The sequence below is a fragment of the Camelus dromedarius genome, chromosome 4, assembly GCF_036321535.1.
Source record: "Camelus dromedarius isolate mCamDro1 chromosome 4, mCamDro1.pat, whole genome shotgun sequence".
In the NCBI taxonomy this organism is placed as follows: domain Eukaryota; kingdom Metazoa; phylum Chordata; class Mammalia; order Artiodactyla; family Camelidae; genus Camelus; species Camelus dromedarius.
In genome coordinates this window covers 70,025,408-70,044,727 of record NC_087439.1, presented here as the reverse complement: position 1 = coordinate 70,044,727, position 19,320 = coordinate 70,025,408, and the positions used below count along the sequence as shown (strand labels likewise).

Below are 19,320 nucleotides of genomic sequence, written 5' to 3'. Positions count from 1 at the left end.
ACTGAATCACTATGCTGTCCACCAGAAATTAGCACATTGTAAACTGACCATACTTCAATTTAAAAAAAATTTAAATAAAATAAAGTGCAAATGAGAAGCCCAAACTCTTTCTTTCATAGAATATAAGTAACTTACTCTCTTGGGTCACTTATTTCTCTATTCCATCACTGTAAATATTGGAATTTCACTGTTGAGGAAAATATTCTTAGTTTTTTTAAGCTTAAGTTAAGGGTTGCAATATTACCAGTTAGAATGGTTATACTTGTAGAACTTCCTCATGGAAATCCATTGGAAACAAAATTAGATTTAGTCATTGCTATCCTGGAAATGAGGCATATGTGAAATATCTAGGACTAAAGAGCAGCTGGCTTGAAGGGTTTACTTGAGTAACATGCCATGAGCAATAGGCGTTCTCACTTCTATACCTGGCAGTTAAAAGTCACTTTGGCCACCAGAAGGCTGTCACCAGTTATTCCCTACAGTAAGCATAAGAGGTAGCAGCCCTCCAAATACAAGATGAGTTCACTTTAAGTATGGTGTGGAAATAGTAGCTCATTGTATTATCTCCATTTCTACTGTCAGGGGGTGCTATGATGATCCTCTAATTTTTGTTGTTCTCAAAAAGTCTCATTTTACAGTTTAAGAAACAATCATAATTAGTACTTCTACTGATTACTTATGAAACACCACTAATGATGCAGTCCTTTATACACAGATTCATATATTCCATGGGTCAGTTCATGTCTCCCATATATAACTGAAAAACATGACCAGTATTGCTGCATATTTGAACTGTCCGCTGCCAGTAGTATTAAAGATTCACTATACTTTGGTTTAGTGAATCATATACAATTAAAATGTAAAATATGTTTTTTAAACTTAGTTATTGGGTAATAAGTATATTTGGATAATATTTAAGTAATTTAATATGCAGTGAAATTTTTTTAATATAAAATTCAAGTGCTCTTTCTTGAACAGTGATTTTTATAGACATGAGATGCATATTTGGATATGACGCTCTTTTCTGTTTACACAGAGTTCACTGTTGGATGTTTTTTGTTTGGTTGGTATTTGTTTGTACAGTGATGAGAAAGAAGAACAGGATCAAAAAGAAAAATTGGTGTTGTCAGAAGACTGTGAACTCATTACAATAATTGACATAATTCCTGGCAGATTAGAAATCACTACTCAACACATTTACTTCTATGATGGCAGCATTGAAAAAGAAGATGGTGAGGAGGTCTGGGGGAATAATTTCTGTTGTTCAATAGTTAAGTATCCAGTTTATCAATCATTGATGAGAAGAAAGTAATAAGGTGAGACTGTGAAATTGTAGTCTATCGTGTAAACGGAGAAATGAAAAGTCAGTATGGGATTAAATTTATTATTCAGCAATATACTGAAAAGAATGCTTTTTTATTATCAGTGTTCTTAAAAAGGTTTGGCTAGGGGGATTGTTATAAACTGAAGTTATAAAATGCAATCTTAGTTTTATTTGTATGTACACTTATTCCTATAGGCTGCTCACCTAACCCTTAATGTGAAAATAAAAGGATTTGAATCTATGCTGCCAACATAAAGAGAAAAGGAAAAATGTTTTTTAAGATGTAACATTCAGAGTTATGCTCTATTCTAATGGGAAGGAAGTAGAAAAGCTATAGAATTTTTAAATAGGTTTGAAAGAAACAATTTAAACGTCCAATAAATTTAACAAATAGTTTTTATCATACAGAAATTGAGTTCCTTTTCCCTAAGTGCTACTTTTGTCAGGAAATAGGAGATATTTTCCTCGTAGCATGAGTAACTTTATATGATACCCTAGTCAAGATTTTTTCTGTTTTCAGGAGTAGGCTTCGATTTCAAGTGGCCTCATTCTCAGGTTCGAGAGATTCACCTACGGCGGTACAACTTAAGGAGGTCAGCCCTTGAGATTTTTCATGTTGACCAATCCAACTACTTTCTCAATTTCAAAAAAGAGGTTTGTAAGATGCTGCCTTTCTGGAAACCCCACACTATTAGTTTGAAATAATTCTCCAAATAGTGAGCGTTAATGAAACCTCAGACCCGACTCTTTCATCAAGTCAAAATATTAGGGAAAAAATACATACTTTTAGGGCTAAGCAATATATGAATTTTTGTTGAGATTTATGTTTGAGTATTTGGTTGATGTTTGTTTTCAGTTTTTATGTATAGGTAAATAAATAAGTCAGTAGAATATTGAGTGTCAGCCAATAGGTGTCAGTATCCAAGTGTGAAAGAATATGCAATATATATGTGATATAACTGGATTTATGAAATTACACTGAGTTCAATTTGACAATAATTGGTCATGTGTAATTAGGAAGAAAGATAATGGAGCATGTAATTTTTTCTAGGAATACAGTAAATTCTTAAATAGTGTAAGTGGTTTGAGATTGCCACTGAAGCCAGGTTACCTGGGTCCAAGACCGTTCTACCACCAGCTATATAACCTTTGGCCCATTTCTTACCCCCAGGCGTCCTTCCCTCTGTCATATACTTGAGGTCAGTCTTGCATCACAGTCTGATTGCTCTTTCCACCTTGCCTAGCTTTCTCTCCATTTTTTCCTATTAAATTTTTTCCTATTTATTTCCTAATAAAATTCTGCATCTTCAGTTCTATCTTAGCACCTGCTTCTCGGATGACCTGGATTAGCACAGTCAATAACTAAGTTTCTGTTCATTTGTGGGATCCAGGTTTATTTATAGATGATTCCATTCAAACTGTTAAAGGGCATTTTTCTATTTTTACAAAAGGATAACTTTTTACTATTAAACATAAATTTTCCCATGTAGGAAAATACAATGCATTGGTTTTTTAGAAAGCTATGTCATGTAATTAAACCAAACATGCTCCTGTTCAATAGTGTGTGTTTGTGTATAGCTTTTAAAGTACATTTGTATGTAGTATCTAATCTTAACAACCTTCAGATTAAATATGACAAATTCCATTACTTTTTTCTTATAGATGAGGAAACAAGTTCAGAGATGAATTTTATTACTTTGCATTTGTATATCCCTGAATAATTCATAAAACTCGTAACAGTAGAGATTATTATATTTAATATGCAAATGAGACTCAGTAAATTAATTGATTTGCCACAATGATCAGTAAATGACAACTAAATATGAACTAGAAGTGAGTTAATTTTCTGATTCAAAGTCTGAAGGTTATTCCATTAGATACTATAATGTTCTAAAATAAAAATACATGTCGTGACTTCATTAAGCCTGGTATAACAGAGAAGTTAAAATCAATCCTCTATTTATGTGAAATGTTCAGAATAGCCAAATTTGTAGTGACAAAGTACTATAGTGGTTGTCAGGGGATGGGAGGGAGTGGAAATTGGGAAGTGAGTAAGTATATAGTTTCTTTTGGGGATGATGAGAACATTCCAAAGTTAGATGAAGTGCATGGTTTGCACAACTGTGAGTATACAGAAAAGCCCAATAAATTGTATACTTAGAAGGGTGAATTTTATGATATGTGAATTATATCATGATAAATCTATTAATAAAGCCATAATCCTGGTTTGTCTTGATGAATTTTTAAGCCACAAAATGTTCTTTTTTTTATAGGTTAGAAACAAAGTATATAGCAGACTGTTGTCACTTCATTCTCCAAATAGTTATGGAACCAGATCACCACAGGAGTTATTCAAAACGTCAGGATTGACACAGGTAGGAAATTTTAACAGTCACTGTTCTGGTGTTCATTTTGTATCTCAGACTTTTGCTTTAAAGTAAAACTCCCTTCTTCTGATTATTTTATTTTGATTTTACAACTGCTGTTCTTCCATTCAAATTGATCTTTTGAATTACCTTTGAATCTTTCTGTTTCCCTCACACATAAGGTACTCTGTCCTTCAGCTCCCATATCATTCAGTTCATGGGCATATCTAATGAGTTCTTCATTGTTAATAATGTTCTTTAAAAAAAAATGACGTGGGTTTTTTTTCCTTAATAATAAAAATATAATCCACGCACAAGAAAAAATGAGAAACTACAAAAGACACCATGGAACAAAGGTAGAAAGAAAAAAAAATCTTTGCCAATCCTTCCATCTGCCAAAGCTAACTAATGCTTTCATGTATTTTATCCTCACATATATCCCAACATCTCTTGAGTTTGTACTGACAAAATCCAAGAAAGTGCGATTCTGTTTTGCTTTCCAAGGTTGTTAGTAGTCTCCTTGTTAGAGTCTCTGCCTCTTGGCTCTCTTTCCTCCTACAAACGCATTAACCTTAACCTTAACTGTTATCTTGTTCAAAAGCCATCAGCAATTCTTTTCTGTTGTTTATAGAGTAAATGTTATTTAATGAAGTACATTCCCTGCTTTCTGTGGAGTAAACTTCATTCACTAAAGTACTGATTCCTCACTTTGGCACTTGAGTACAATTATAATTGGGCTTTCTATAAAATCTACGTACCTAGATTCATTTCTCACCATTTCCCATAAGTATGTCTTTTGCTTAAGGCACACAGTGAACTTAAAGGTGAATGTTAATCTGTCAGTAAAATTCTCAAGCATACTCTCATACTGTGTAGAGCAATTCGTCAGCTGGGTATAATAAGGTGTTTAAAAGAAAATAATGACTATGTCTTTCTTTAGAAAATTTTGTATCTATTATAGCAAAATTCCATCTACCATTGCTATATGTATAAAGGTAGTTTTCTAAGCATAATTAACATAATGTTTATTTCAAATTTATAGATCATTTTAGTACAATAAGATATTGATTTTTTTAAATGTGTATGCTTAACGAAAATTTCAATTTATGACAGAAGTTTCAGATTTGGGCATTCCTTCTAGTATTAAATTTTTAAGGATAAAATCAAGTAAAATATTTTTAATTGAAAAGATTTAATTCTTATGAAGACTTTTTAGACTGTAGTGTCTGATTTATATTGAACATTCTTCTCCTTTTCTAGAGACCAATTTTTAAAAAATAGTGAATTTAGGAAAAATATATTGATTTTTATCTCCCTGTTAAATCTTTATTAAAGCACCTTTCCTTTTATCAGGAAGGTGATAGAGATAATAACGGGAACAAAAGATTCTGTTAGTGCTGTCAGTAGTAGTTACTGATTTCTAAGAGATATAGGTTAATTTTGATTTTTTCTTTTTTTGTGCTGTCTAGAAATGGGTGAACAGGGAGATGTCAAATTTTGACTACCTCATTCAATTAAATACAATGGCTGGACGAACCTATAATGACCTTGCACAGTATCCTGTGGTGAGATTTATACAAATCTTATAAATATGGAGTTGTCTTTCACAGTGTTATAATACACAAAAGTATATGTGCATGATAGCTAGTTTTTATTTTTAAAAAGATATAAAATCTGTTTTTGCCTTTCTGTATATTTTCTACTCGCTATTTTCAAGAAGTATAAACATGAAGAGTATTTTAAAAATTAAAAACCTTTTTGCTTTCACTTCATTGAAAATATTCCAATGGAATTATAGGAAATTATGCTTCTGGTTATTGAACTAAAGATGAATAGACATTTGCAACAGGGAAAAAACAGTTTTAAAGGCTATCCCTTTTTGTCTTTAGATAAGTATTTGGAATTAGATGCGAGGATAATAGCTTCTCTGGGAAGGAAATTCTAAATTGTAAATTGTGGCTCTTTTAGTTCCCCTGGATTTTACAAGATTATACTTCAGAAGAGTTGGATCTTAATAACCCATCTGTATTTCGTGATCTTTCCAAACCAATTGGGGTGGTTAATGATAAAAATGCCAAAGCCATGCGAGAAAAGTAAGTGCCTTTCATCGCTTTTGAAAAATACCCATAGCTTGTTTGAATTTGTATTGATTTCTCCTATGGCCAACCAAGTGTTACTTTTCTACAATGCACAACTACTTTTGAAAATCAGAGACTGAAAATTCCTTCAGTAAGTTTTCTTGAAATATATCAGTTGTCCTTCAAATATCTTAACTGTAACCTGTGTATTTCCCTTCTTTGCTGAATTTAAACTTATATTGCTTAGAATTTCTTTTCAACTCACAATAAGTGTGTGCTAAAGGGTAATAGATTCTTGAAATTTTTCTTCCCAAGTGTTTTAGACTTAATAACCTAGTAATCTAACATGTAAAAATTTCCATGTAATGTAATATTTTGGTAGATATGAAATTAATAATACTAACCTATTGATTATTCACATTGTATAAGGTGAATAAAGAACAATGAAATATGTGGAATTTAGAAAATGACATTTGAGTAAGGAAAGGAAATATTTATAGTTCTGTATATTTATGATTTACCCTGTAAATACCTCATAATTTTCTTTTATCCAAAGCAAGCTGCTGACAGGTGAAAGAATACTCTAATTTTAATTTCCCCTTTTTTCATGTGAACTGTGGGTGATTTGTCAGTTATGACTACTAATAATAAAGTCAAAGGCCTGTTTTGCAAACAAACTTAATTGTAGATTTATTTGTGAGTAGATGGTACATTATTTTCTTTCCTTCATATTCTTCCCAGTTTTTTTTTTTACCATGTTTAATATTTGATTTACTAATGGAATTTTGCTGTATACATATTACTTCACTGCCATTAGTCAAACTATTAACACTGCTTCACATAAATATGTATCATATAAATGACTTATTTTATTGATAAAGATTAGGTGTTTTAAATTTCAATAGTGTGTGTGTGTGTATATATATATATATATATATTTGTGTGTGAGGGGGGTACAAATGACTTTGACTTGAGAACTGTTTTTATTCTCCTGAATATTAATGATTTCTATGTAAAATGAAATTGACCTCAGTTTGATGAACTAATTAGTATTTTGGTTTAAAAATTTCAGGGGAAGGGTATAGCTCAAGCTGTAGAGCGCATACTTAACATGCATGAGGTGCTGGGTTCAATCCCCAGTACCTTCCCTAAAAAAAAGATAAATAAATAAATAAACCTAATTAAAAAAAATTCAATGTTTATTGCTTCCAGAAAGCTGTCATTCTTATTTAGATTTTATACCCACTAATTCAGATGTCACCGTTCAAAACAATTTACAATAGCAATGATGTTGCTTGCAGAAGTATATATATCCTTTGCTGTATATAATAATTCATATTAATAAGGGCTTCTGAAAAACTGTTTTAAGCAATGCAATGCAAGCATATGTCCTTTGCTAATAATCAGATTTAGACCTTCTTCCTGTCTACCATCTCCTTCTTTTGCCTTTAGATTATTAGACATTCATTTTCACAATTCTTGACTGACTCTCCATAGTTTTTTCCCATTACCTTGGCCACGAAAGGATGTCTAATTATCACATTGCTTATAATAGCAGAAAAGTAGAAGCAACCTAAATATCTAAAAGTAAGAAGTAGCTAAATTGTCATATATCTGGACATCTACTTGTTATACATACATGTACCTGTTAAAAATAGACTATTCATTCTTTTATTTTGAAAGATATTAATAGAAAATCGTTAGATGAAAAATAAGTTGTCAACAATATAAATTAGCACTTTTATATTAAAATATATTTTATACTAAAATGTATATTATTTCATACATTAAGAATTGACAAGTGTTTGCCAAAATGTTCATATTAATTACCTTTGGGAAGTGCAGTTGTAATTGATTTTAAATTTCTTTATTTTTGGTTCTCTGTAGATTTCTCATTTATCTATAGTGAGGATGTATTATTGCATGATACAAAATTGTTCCAGAATCCAGAATTAGTGTTATTTTATTGTCCAAAAAAAAAAAATTGTTAATAAAATTTTTTTCATTTCTTAACATGGTGTGATGATACAAATACATAGATAATGAAACATATTAAGGGCTTCTTAAAAGCTGTGTTTTAAGCAATGCAATGCAAATATATGTCCTTAATTTTACTATTGTGGTTATAAAACTGTAATTTCTTTTTTTAGATATGAAAATTTTGAGGATCCTATGGGAACTATTGATAAATTTCATTATGGTACTCACTATTCAAATTCTGCTGGGGTTATGCACTATCTTATTCGTACAGAACCATTCACCACCCTCCACATCCAGCTTCAGAGTGGAAGGTATGTTTTGGGGTAAATAAGCTATTTTCTTAAGACTATATGATAGTGTTGAAAACTCTTTGCCTTCTTGTCATGTACTGTATAACAGGGCCTTATCTTTTTTATTTTCCTCTATTAGGTTTTGATTCATATAATAACCCCTAGATAAAAGCAGCCAAACTAGTTTGAGAATGGGTTACTCAAACTGACTTAAACAAACGACTTTTAAGGAGAATTCTTTTTTACTGTTATTTAGTGTAGTTTTGTGATTTTTAACTGGATTTAGGAACCTACTGGAGATTTAGAGTTAGAACTGATTTAGGCCTTGATCCAAGACATCTACCAGAGATTTGAACCTAACAAATGCCTATGTAGTCCTCCTAAAAATATTTATCAATCAAGAGGGATAAAAATAGGGAAGAAAGAGGGCCCTTACATTATTAGTAGCAGCTGAAACAGTTCTGTGTACCATTGTATTATCATGTCACCTGTCAGTGTTATAACTTACCTAAGTTTCACATCTTCCTAATGACCCTAAAGAAACTAACTTATCCATGAATCCTCCATTCCCCAGTGTATTCTCCTGGTAGCTCTCTACTTATTTGCATTCTGTCTCCATGTTGCCTTATTCTTTAACATTATCATTTTGCCTTTCTACACAATCAATAACTATTAAACATTTCTATTCTACTCTTTTTCCATGTAACCTTTATCTTTCAGAATTAGCCTTGGTCCCTTATTCCTGTCTTTAATGTACTAGGCCTTGTCTTTCAAAAAGAGACTTTGTCCCAAAGATCACTACTCATCTCTAAATGTTACATTTGCCATGATGGTAGATAATTTTCCTTCCAGGAAAATATAACTGGGTCTTTTCAGCTTTTAATGATTTTACGAATAAATGACTTTTTAAATAAAGCTTCAAAAATAGATTTGGTTTTGTGCTTCAAAGAACACCGTCAAGAAAGTAAAAAGACAGCCCATTCACTGGGAGAAGATATTTGCATATTATAAATCTGATAAGGGATTTGTATCTAGAATATATAAAGAGACTTTATAATAGAATAATAAAAAGACTAGTGACTCAAATAAAAACTGGACAAAGGATCTTTATGGACATTTCTCCAAAGAAGATTACAAATGTCTAATAAACACTCGAAAAGATGATCAACATTGTTAATCATCAGGGAAATTCAAATCAAAACCAAATTGAGATACCTCTTTACACCCACAAGGGTAGCTAGAATCAAAAAGACAGGTAATATCCACTGTTAATGAGTATATTGAGAAATTGGAACACTTAAGTACTGCCAGTGGGAATGCAAAATGATGCAGCCTCTGTGGAAAACAGCCTGGCAGTTCTTTAAAAGGTTAAACACAGAATTACGATATGGCCCAGCAATTCCACTCCTAGATATATGCTTTACCTGAGGTAATTGAATACATATGTTCATACAATACATATGTTAAGTGCATATAAAAGCATTATTAATAATAGCCAAAATATGGAGACAACCCAAATGCCTATCAGCTGATAAAGGAATGAATAACATGTGGTATATCCATGCAATGGAATAAGATTGGTATATGCTACAATGTGGATCAACCTTGAAAGCAGTACGCTGAATAAAATAAGCCAGACACAAAATGACACATATTGTATGATTTACATGAAATGTCCAAAATAGACAGATCCACAGAGACAGAAAGTGATTAGTAGTTGCCCAGGGGTGGAGGTGGGATGAATGGAGAAAGACTGCTGTTAGATACAGGGTTTCTTTTTGAAGTGATGAAAATGGTCTAAAATTGATGATGGTGATGATTGCACAGCTGTGAATCTACTGAAAACCGTTGAATTGTTCACTTAAAGAGGGTGAATCATATGTATATTTATTATATATAATTAAGCTGTTCTCCCTCACCCAAAGAAAAAGATTCTGCCATTAAAGCTGTACCTCTCCTTGAATTTGAATATAGCATTATTAGACTTTAGTGATGACCCAGTCATTGACTATCATTACATTCAAAGTTCTGCTAAGTTCAGCTCTGCTTCAAACCAAGATTGGTGGGCATAAAAAGAGTCATATTAGTCATCATTTGTCACTTAGGAAGTCATCACTTACAGAATAAATCCAGGAAAACAATATTAAAGGAAATGAAACAGAAGGAGTTTACACTGTTTGTGATTAACAAAAGCGTAATAAAATTGCAGCATGATCACTGTGCTTCTTTCAACCACAATGGGCCCATGATGGAACTTGAAAATACAGTTAAAATAAGATAATAGTATATGCAAGTAGAGTATAAACGCTTAGCCACAGAACTGTTTCCCTAACTCACCCTCTGGTTTTTAGCAGAAGAGTTTGTAAACATATTTATGTGTGAAGGATTAAAGCAGCAACATTCCTATAGATCTATTAACTACATATATTAATCCCATAATAGTGATATTTCAACTCAGTAATTTAAAAATATCCAAATAATGTTTATTCACTTTCTATAATAAATTTCGCTCAGCAAAAATTACGCCATTTTCATCTATTTTAATTAAGATGATACTAGTGGTTAAAATTTTAGTATTTAGTTTCTGACAGCAAAATAAAAAAGATTATCATAAGGAGAGCAAATTGTGTTTTTAGACTTTAAAGAGAAAGAGTACATAAAGAGAAACTAATCATTAGGAAACCTGAAGGAAGTCTAAAGGTTTGTTTTACCTTTTGTTCCCATTCAGTATTCACTGTCCTTTTTCAATCTCCACATGCAGGTTTGACTGTGCAGACCGACAGTTCCATTCCATCCCTACTACCTGGCAGGCTCTCATGGACAATCCATATGATGTGAAGGAACTTATTCCTGAATTCTTCTATTTCCCAGAGTTTTTGGAAAATCAAAATCGTAAGAATTAGGAGATTAAAAATTATACTCAGCAAGTCACAATGGAGGATACTGAAAAAAGTCTTTCAGGACATTTTTGTGATGGCCTATAGATTATTTAAGGTTAATTCTGTCCCTGTGTTGTTCAGTGACAGTGCTTAACTGATGCCCAGGTACTAGTGTTACCTTCTAGGGAAGTGCTACAGTGAACTAAGATAAATGAATCAAATTTGAATTGGTAAGAGAATTTATCAGAGTGTGTTGTTTACTAGAGAAGCAAAAATGACTATATGCTGTTTCAGCTATATAGTCTTGTGGGTTGTAAGTTTTTGAGTTTGATAAGATGAGGATTTATACCAGGGGTCAGCAAACTATAGGTTCATGGGCCAAATCTGTGGGCAGACTCATGTGTTTATAAATGAAGTTTTATTGGAATACAATCAGCCAATTTATTTACATCAACTGTAGCTGCTTTCATAGTATAATGACAGATTTGAGTAGTTGCAACAGAGACCATAGGGCTCACAAAGCCAAAATGTTTATTCTATGATCCTTTGTAGAAGTTTGCTGACTCCTTTTAGAGCAGAAGACAGGAGGCAAATTGGGTATAAATTGCCACAATATTTGAAAAACTATAGTATGTTTTTGAGGAAGAGAATCATAGAGCAAAATACAGTGTTTAAAAATATTCAAATACTTTTTCTATGAGGTAGTTCTAGATTTATTTTAAGCACAAATAGGGAAGTTGCCAAAATTGTTACTACTGGTGTTCTCTAGGGAAATTCCAGTGTCAAAGGGCCATTACCAACTTCTTTTTCCTCCCCTAGCATGTAATGTTAATGTTTAACCCTTTGCTTGCTCAGTCGAATTATTTGTCGACTCAGTCGAATTATTATGCCGGCGAGAGCATATCCAGGACTTCATGACCTTTGATCACACACTCAGTGACAGGCTATTGGAGGCAAGGCATCTGATTCTCAGAGCAAGGTAGTTAGAATTGGTCACTTGCAGAAAATCAAGTGAAACTACTGATTGACTAAATCTGATCCTAGACTCTTAGAGGACTGGGCTCTTCTAAAGCAGCGTATCTGGAATAGCAGGGATGAACAGATTAAATTTGGTTACAGAATTTTAGGTTTTCTTAGCTTGACAGTTTCTGGCATTCACCAGAGCTAATTGCTATCCTGAGCTACTGTCCTGGTGGCCTCCATTTCTAATTATACATTGCCTCTTTATTTGAAACAAGATGAGTGGGAAAAAGCAAAATATGTTAGTTAGAATAACAACAAATATTAACAAAACCAGCTCAAAATTGTACGAGCAAGACAATTTTAGTATTTTCCGTAATAAAAATCCTGAGATATGGTGGTTTCAGGTAGCTTAATAGCATCATCAAAGCCAGGTTCTTTCTGTATTTTTGCTCTGCTGTTGTAGGTGTTTTGGCTTTGTTCTTGGTTTGTTACTGTCATGATTACAAATGACTAAAGATGTTCTAGACATCACAGGCAGATACAACAGTGTCTTAGAAAGACATTGTTTCATTCTTGTGTTGTTTCTTAAGATTGAGAAACCCTTTTTGATAATCTCCCCTCACTGACCAGAGCTGGGTCATATATTAACTCCTATGCAGAAAGCATGAAATATAGGGCAGGATGGAGATTTGAGTAAAATCAAGGTTCTGCTACCAGATAAGGAGGAATGACTGTCAGGTGGCCAACAATATATGCTGTATAGTTTTTGGGTTAAGGCCACAGACCCTATGTGTCCTGTCATCCTGTGTCATTTAAACATCTCTCAAACTCTGGGACACACTAATATTTTTAGGTTGCTTCTTAAATGAAGGTCTTTGGTATTAACACTTTTTTTTCCCCACCCTGAATGAACAAGAAAATCCCATCTTTTGGGACAACTTTGTCAAAACATCATATACTAAATATATGAACAAATCTTTATGATGTCAGTACCTACCTAAAATAGTGGTATATAAATATGTTGTTCTTCTATAAGACAAACTCGAGTGAGTTTAAGGTGTAAGTTACACTAAAAAGCTAGCTTTAAGTAGCTATATTTTATAAATTAACCATTAGAGGGACTATGTTAATTATTTTTAACGTAAGAAGAATGCTTGCTTACTACTGCATTTTTGTTCAGATCAAGGTTTCTATCATAACTATAATTTCCCCCACTTTTCTCAGCAAAAATAAATTATTAATCTGATTTATATTATAATAATTAATTTTAAACTATCTTATTTTTGTTTACCTTTTTAATCAACTGATAAAATATATTCTAATAGAGAAGAATTATTTTTACCTGTTCAGTAAATTTAGATCAAGAAGGGAACTTGATTCTCACCTTTCACTCTTAATAAAAGAAGGCAAAAAGCCTTCAGTTTTACTAAGGAATGTACCCTTTTATTTGTTATATGTGATTTAGTTAAATCTAAAATGATTTGATACATTTATGTTTTATATGTCTTAGAATTTAACTTGGGTCGTCTACAAGTTTCCAAAGAACTAGTAAATGATGTCATTCTTCCCAAATGGGCTAAGTCAGCTGAAGATTTCATCTATAAACATAGGAAAGCTCTGGTAAGATTTTTGTGTTTAGTTAGACAGATTAATAAGGTAAAGATGTATGTGTTTTCCAGAGGATGGTGGAACAAAGTATATCTATGATTTTTAAATTAATTTGTAACCCATCATGTGTGCCTTTTTAGAAAGTATAATATAGTAATTTATTTTGAGGTTATGAATCTTCTAATATAGTAGTACAGTCCCATGTATATATAGCAAAAACAATTTCAGTTCTGTAAGATATATGCCTGCTGTATGTGAAGCTATTCCAGTCCCTAAGCTGGTGTAGTTTGTTTTACAGTTCCCATATTTGTTTCAAATCCAGCAAGGATAAGTATGTTTTTTTTTTTCCTTTGAAGGATTTCAGTAAGCTTTTAATAAGATAGTTAAATAAATCCTAAATGCCACTTAAAAATATTACTAGTTTTTAGCTAAATTTCTATTTTGGAATTGAAGGACTAGTGAGAGTTTAATGTTGATATTGTGTTATTATCTTGCAGATAATGTATTTTCCCCTACAATAGTCTACTTAGCTTTCCAGAACTGAAATGTTGCAGAATTTGAAACTAACTAGGCCAATACTTGGAAACATTGTCATTAGTACACAGTTTGTCAAATTTACAAAATTCAGGATTAGATTATAATATTTGTAAGCAATAACCCTATGCATGAATAAGGAATTGGGAAAAAAAATAAAACAATTCTGAAAAATAATCTGTTACTTTTTAGCTCATCAGGAACTTCTCAGATACTTTTCTCTGTGACATTAAGGATCTAGGACTTTAGGAAGACATACTCTTTATTAAAAAGATGTCCGAAGTTTGTGTTTCAGTTATCTATTGCTGTATAACAGACTATCCCAAAATTTAGTAGCTTAAAGCTGTAGCCATTTAATTATTTCTCTCACCTGAGTTCACTGGTCCCAGTTGGGCAGCTCTCCTGGGCTTGCTTAAGGTTCTCATACTCTTGAAGTCATATGGCAGCTGAGGTTGGAGTCATCTGGAGGCTTCACTGAGACACTGAGGTGCTGACTTTTCTCCCTCTCCCTTGTAGTCTCAGGATACCTCCTCGTCATACGGTCTTTCTAGCTGAGTAGCTACACTTCTTACATGGCAGCTCAAGGCTCCCCAAGAATGCAAAATTGGAAGCTTCTATACTTTCTTCAGGCTTTAGGCTGTCAACTGTCACAGTATCACTTTTGCCATCTTGTAATGGTTCAATAGTAACAGGATCAATGCAGATTCAAGGGGAAAGAAGAAAGTAAACTCCATCTCCCAATGGTGAAAGTGAGAAATAATTTGCAACTGTCTTTAATCCACCACACACAGTCTGTCTTCTGGCCACAAAATATTTACATTCCTTCTACATAACAAAGTGTAGTACCTGCGTGCTCTTAAGACCCTCCAAAAGTCTCATCTCACTAGGCAGGGATCTGCAGACTTTTTCTGTAAATACTTTTGTTGACTGTAAGCTTAGTCTGTGTTGAAATTCTGCCAGCGTAGTGCCAAAGAAAATGGGGGTACAGCTGTGTTGTGCTAATCTGCAAATCTGGCCCACAAGCAGTGGTTTGCTGACCCCTGCATAATGGTATGAGTCTTGTAGTCCAGAATCTTATTAGTCATCTAAATCAAATTCATGTGTAGATATAATTCCTCCAGTATGTCTCCTCTTGGATCTGAAGACTGTGAAGTAAAGAGACAAGTTATCTGCCCCTGTGTAACAACAGTGGTGTGACAAGAACAGGAGAAGTATAATAGACACTTCCTTTCAAAAGGGAGAGAGAGACAAGAGACACCTACCAGTAACTGGTCCATAATTCAGAACTCCAGCAGGGATGTGCTCCCAGTTCCTTTATTAGGGCCCAGTGCTGTTCCCTGAGAGTGGTTCTCCATGTCTGCTTTTGTTCTACCCTTGGGCTCTTAGCTTTCCACTCTGAGTCATTCTTTTCCATAAAAAATAAAACAAACACATTGTTTACATGAGTGTCTTTGTCAGCCTCTTTCCTAACCATAGTAAATGGAAGCCAGAATTCTCTATTTTTTGAACACTTTCTGTTTCTTTCAGTCTGAACTAATACAATTTCTTTCAAAATATTATGAGTTTCTTATGCATGAACTCTATTGGGCAAAAACCATTCCATGTAACTTTACAAGACAGTCCCTTATCTCCTTTGGGCTGAGTGGGAGGCTACTACGGGAAAATGCCCTTAAGGTCTTTAAGATGCTCTATTTTCTAGTTGAGTGGGTCTGTGACACACAACCTTAAATCTTTGAGATCTCAATGGATTGTTTTATAGCCAGACTCTTCATCTAAACTTTTGCATCAGGCCATATTTTACTGGTTACAGTCTGATTTGATCATTAACTTAGGCCTTTTCTCACTCTGAGAGTCTTTGATCTCTAGTGATCTTGGAAATGAGAAATAATTTTCAAACTCAGCAAGACCCAACTCCTTTTTGTTTTTTAAAAATTGTGCTTAAAACCCAAACAGTTGATTTTTAAACTCATCCTTGCTTCTCCCATACATTATCACAGGCAGCTAAAAGAAGCCATTTAGCACTTAAAAGCATTCTGCCTGGAAATCTCCATCCCCAGATCCAGGAGTTCATTAGGTATCCTTTCTGTCTTTCATGTTACTAAAACATGTCACCTTTTCTCGTTTCTCCAGTAACAGTTTTCTTACAGTCTTTCAGGTCAACACTAACAGGCTCCAGGAGGCCCTTCAATACCATGCCTGCCTGCCACCAAGACCACCTCTTAGCGGGAAGGTGGGGGTGGGCCGTGGAGGGAGTGATTCTCCGCTGTCTTTAATCCACCCCGCTGTGGTTTCGTTCTTTCCTTGAATTGAATTTCTAGGCAACTATTTCAGTGGAAGTTTCACAGCAAAGATGTATTCCACAGCTATCGATTTTTTTATTGTTCGTATTTGGGCTATTAGAACATTTGTGTTGTTTTCTTAACCTACTAGTTAGGAGATGTATATATAGTAAATATTATAAATATGATGTCTATTTTATACTGGACAGAATATAGTCAATATATGTAGTAGATATTGAATAAATGCTTATTACCATGATTTTGAAATAATTTTATTTACAGTGGTAAGATTTGTATGTGGAAATGCTGAAAATGCTCTTACTTTTTTAAAGGACCTATCTTTACATTATAATTAGAAGGTATTTCTAATTACTAAATTTGTTCTTTTTCTAGGAGTCTGAATATGTTTCTGCTCATCTTCATGAATGGATAGATCTGATTTTTGGTTATAAACAGAGGGGGCCAGCTGCAGTGGAGGCTCTCAATGTCTTCTATTACTGTAGTTATGAAGGTATAAGCCCATATACTTTTTCTCTTACATTACATTGATAGAAAATACTGTTTAATATGTGTTTATACATGGTGTTTTGGATATAACTATTTAACACAAGAAAGACTACATTTAAAAATAGCTTTTGTGATCTTTTCTATTTGAAAGACTGCTGGCTTTTAAAAAAATAGTAGTTAAGCATATATATGCACATGTAACTATAAATATCAATTACTGGTGGCATAAAAGTTTTTCGTCTCTGGCTGTATGTGTCCTTTTCTGTCCAGTCTTATATTAAATATTCAGTATTGGATTGTCAGCAGACTTTAAAGAATTATAAATAACAAGTTCTTCAAATCATAATAAGATGACATTATTCTAGTGTTTAGCTCGGGATCAAGAACACTTTCTGAAGGCTTTGAAAGGCTTAAGAAGTAGTTATTTTCTAATCTTTCTGTAGAGCTAATAGTTCTAAAGATTGTAAATAGTATAAAGTTACGTGAATTTGAGCAGAGTGCATGTGACTTTTGGTAAATAGACAAGCCTGATTTTACCTTGCCATGTTCTAGTTTGTGGGTAGTATAGTGTGGTGGTTAGGAGCATGACTAGTCATGTAACAATCCATATTAAGGATGCCTGAGTATAATCAGTGAGCCAGAATATCACCTTTCTTAACTTTTGCTAGATAAACTAACTTATGGCAGTATTTTTCTGTGGTTATTACACTTGTTTCAGCTTGACTGTCATAAAGAAAGCAATCAGGTGTAAAGTGATTATAGTGTGTATTTTTCCAAGAGAAACTGTTAAAGACTATCAGTTAACTTTTGTTCAAAATATTTAGTGATAAATAGTGAGTGGAATTTATTTTCATACGTATCTGATATCTGAAGCTTTACTGATTTTGAAAAAATTACCTCTAAAGTGTTTTTATAAATTGAAGAATGTAAACACTTTTGTTGAAATTATACTAATCAGTCTCTGAAGTGTTAAACAGCTGTGTGGCCTGCTGATTTGTGTTCATTCTGTAGTGAATCAACTGCTTGGTTTTTAGGAGCTGTGGATCTGGATGCCTTAACAGATGAGAAGGAAAGAAAGGCCTTAGAAGGGATGATTAATAATTTTGGGCAAACACCTTGTCAACTGTTAAAGGTAAAGCATGAAAGTTATTGATTACATAAGTCTAGAATTTAATTTCTAAGGGACAGTACTACCAGTATTTTCTAGGATTTTAATGATTTAAAATCTTATTTCAGAATTATCTAGAATTTGGAAAAAATTATACTGTCATTGAAAAAAAATAAATTTCAAGATTGTTCCTATTTTGAAATAAAATATTGTGGTTAAAATCCACATATATAGTCAATTACTCTGAAGTCACAGAGGATTTATATTTACTCAGAAAGCCAGTCACCTTTATTTTGTTGATTCTGGGAAATAAAAAGTAAGGTCAAAGGCCCATGTCAGGTGAGACATTACTCCCTCCTTTATTTAAATGGAGAAAGAGCTCTAACTGAATATGAGTTAGGTATGCTATTAAAACTGTTCTTACACCAGGATTCATTCTATGTGTAAGACTTTTAGTAGCTGACACCTGCCCAAAAGGGCACTTACCATCCAGTCCTGACTATCAAATTGTAGAATGTATAAAATCAAATTATAAATATTACTGTATTTCTTTCCCCATACTAGTATCTGAAGTCAAATTTTTGTCTTCCTGATTCAAAGAAGTTAATCCAATGTTAGTTTTCAAAGATGCCTTGATCTTTGTTAGTATATGAGTTTAGATATGAGAAATACATAATAATATACCATTTGTTAAGTTGATACTTTCTTATGCAAGCACTGTGCTAGGTGATTTACCTAACCCTCACAGTAAATATTCATTTATCCTTATTTTTAGATGATGAAGCAATACTTCATAGAAATTAATACCTAGCTTACAGTGCCCTAGAGAAACCAAATACTTTTTCTAACTTTACACAACTAGAATGTAACTGGGACAGGATTTTGGTGCATGACCATCTAACTTCAAAGCCTTTCTACGATACAGTGCTTCCTCTGAATTAATAGCTGTAAGCCCTCTTACTGAACTTGTAGGTCATTTTTCCATGTTCTTTTGGACTGTTAATTATACCCTAATTATGACACTTTCTGCCTTAGTTAGTTGTATATTTATCCATTTGCCTCATTATATTACAAATATGTTAAAGGCAACAACCTTCTCTTAATGATTTTTTGTCTTTCTTGCATATAGTTTGTTTGTAGTCGATATTTATTGAATTAAACTCTCCACAGCTGTAACAGCTACAGTTTATCTAAACTCTGGCTTATAGATGTACTTCTGTTAAGTGTGTTTTCAGACTAAGCTTTATAATTGTTACTCTTCCTTAGTAATAGTTTATTTGAAGCTTTTTATCTTGACTTTTACAGTATGTTTATATTTAAAAATAATATTTTAATCCTTACTTGCTGATAGTAAGAAGGGAAAAATAACAGAATAAAACAGAACACTTCATTGGGCTTTGGAAG

General features: G+C 32.9%; 1 protein-coding gene across 5 annotated transcripts in view; it reads left to right on the top strand.

The window, feature by feature from the left end:
* Window positions 1-19,320, top strand: part of NBEAL1 (neurobeachin like 1) — a 129,177-nt gene that overhangs the window by 87,242 nt on the left and 22,615 nt on the right. For all 5 annotated transcript variants that reach the window (XM_031451969.2, XM_010991745.3, XM_031451968.2 and 2 more), the window contains 10 exons: window positions 1,084-1,232; window positions 1,845-1,978; window positions 3,598-3,699; window positions 5,160-5,255; window positions 5,659-5,783; window positions 7,919-8,059; window positions 10,800-10,930; window positions 13,391-13,500; window positions 16,695-16,812; window positions 17,843-17,940. In XM_031451969.2, the coding sequence (XP_031307829.1) occupies window positions 1,084-1,232; window positions 1,845-1,978; window positions 3,598-3,699; window positions 5,160-5,255; window positions 5,659-5,783; window positions 7,919-8,059; window positions 10,800-10,930; window positions 13,391-13,500; window positions 16,695-16,812; window positions 17,843-17,940 (1,204 nt within the window). The remainder of the gene's footprint in view (window positions 1-1,083; window positions 1,233-1,844; window positions 1,979-3,597; window positions 3,700-5,159; window positions 5,256-5,658; window positions 5,784-7,918; window positions 8,060-10,799; window positions 10,931-13,390; window positions 13,501-16,694; window positions 16,813-17,842; window positions 17,941-19,320) is intronic.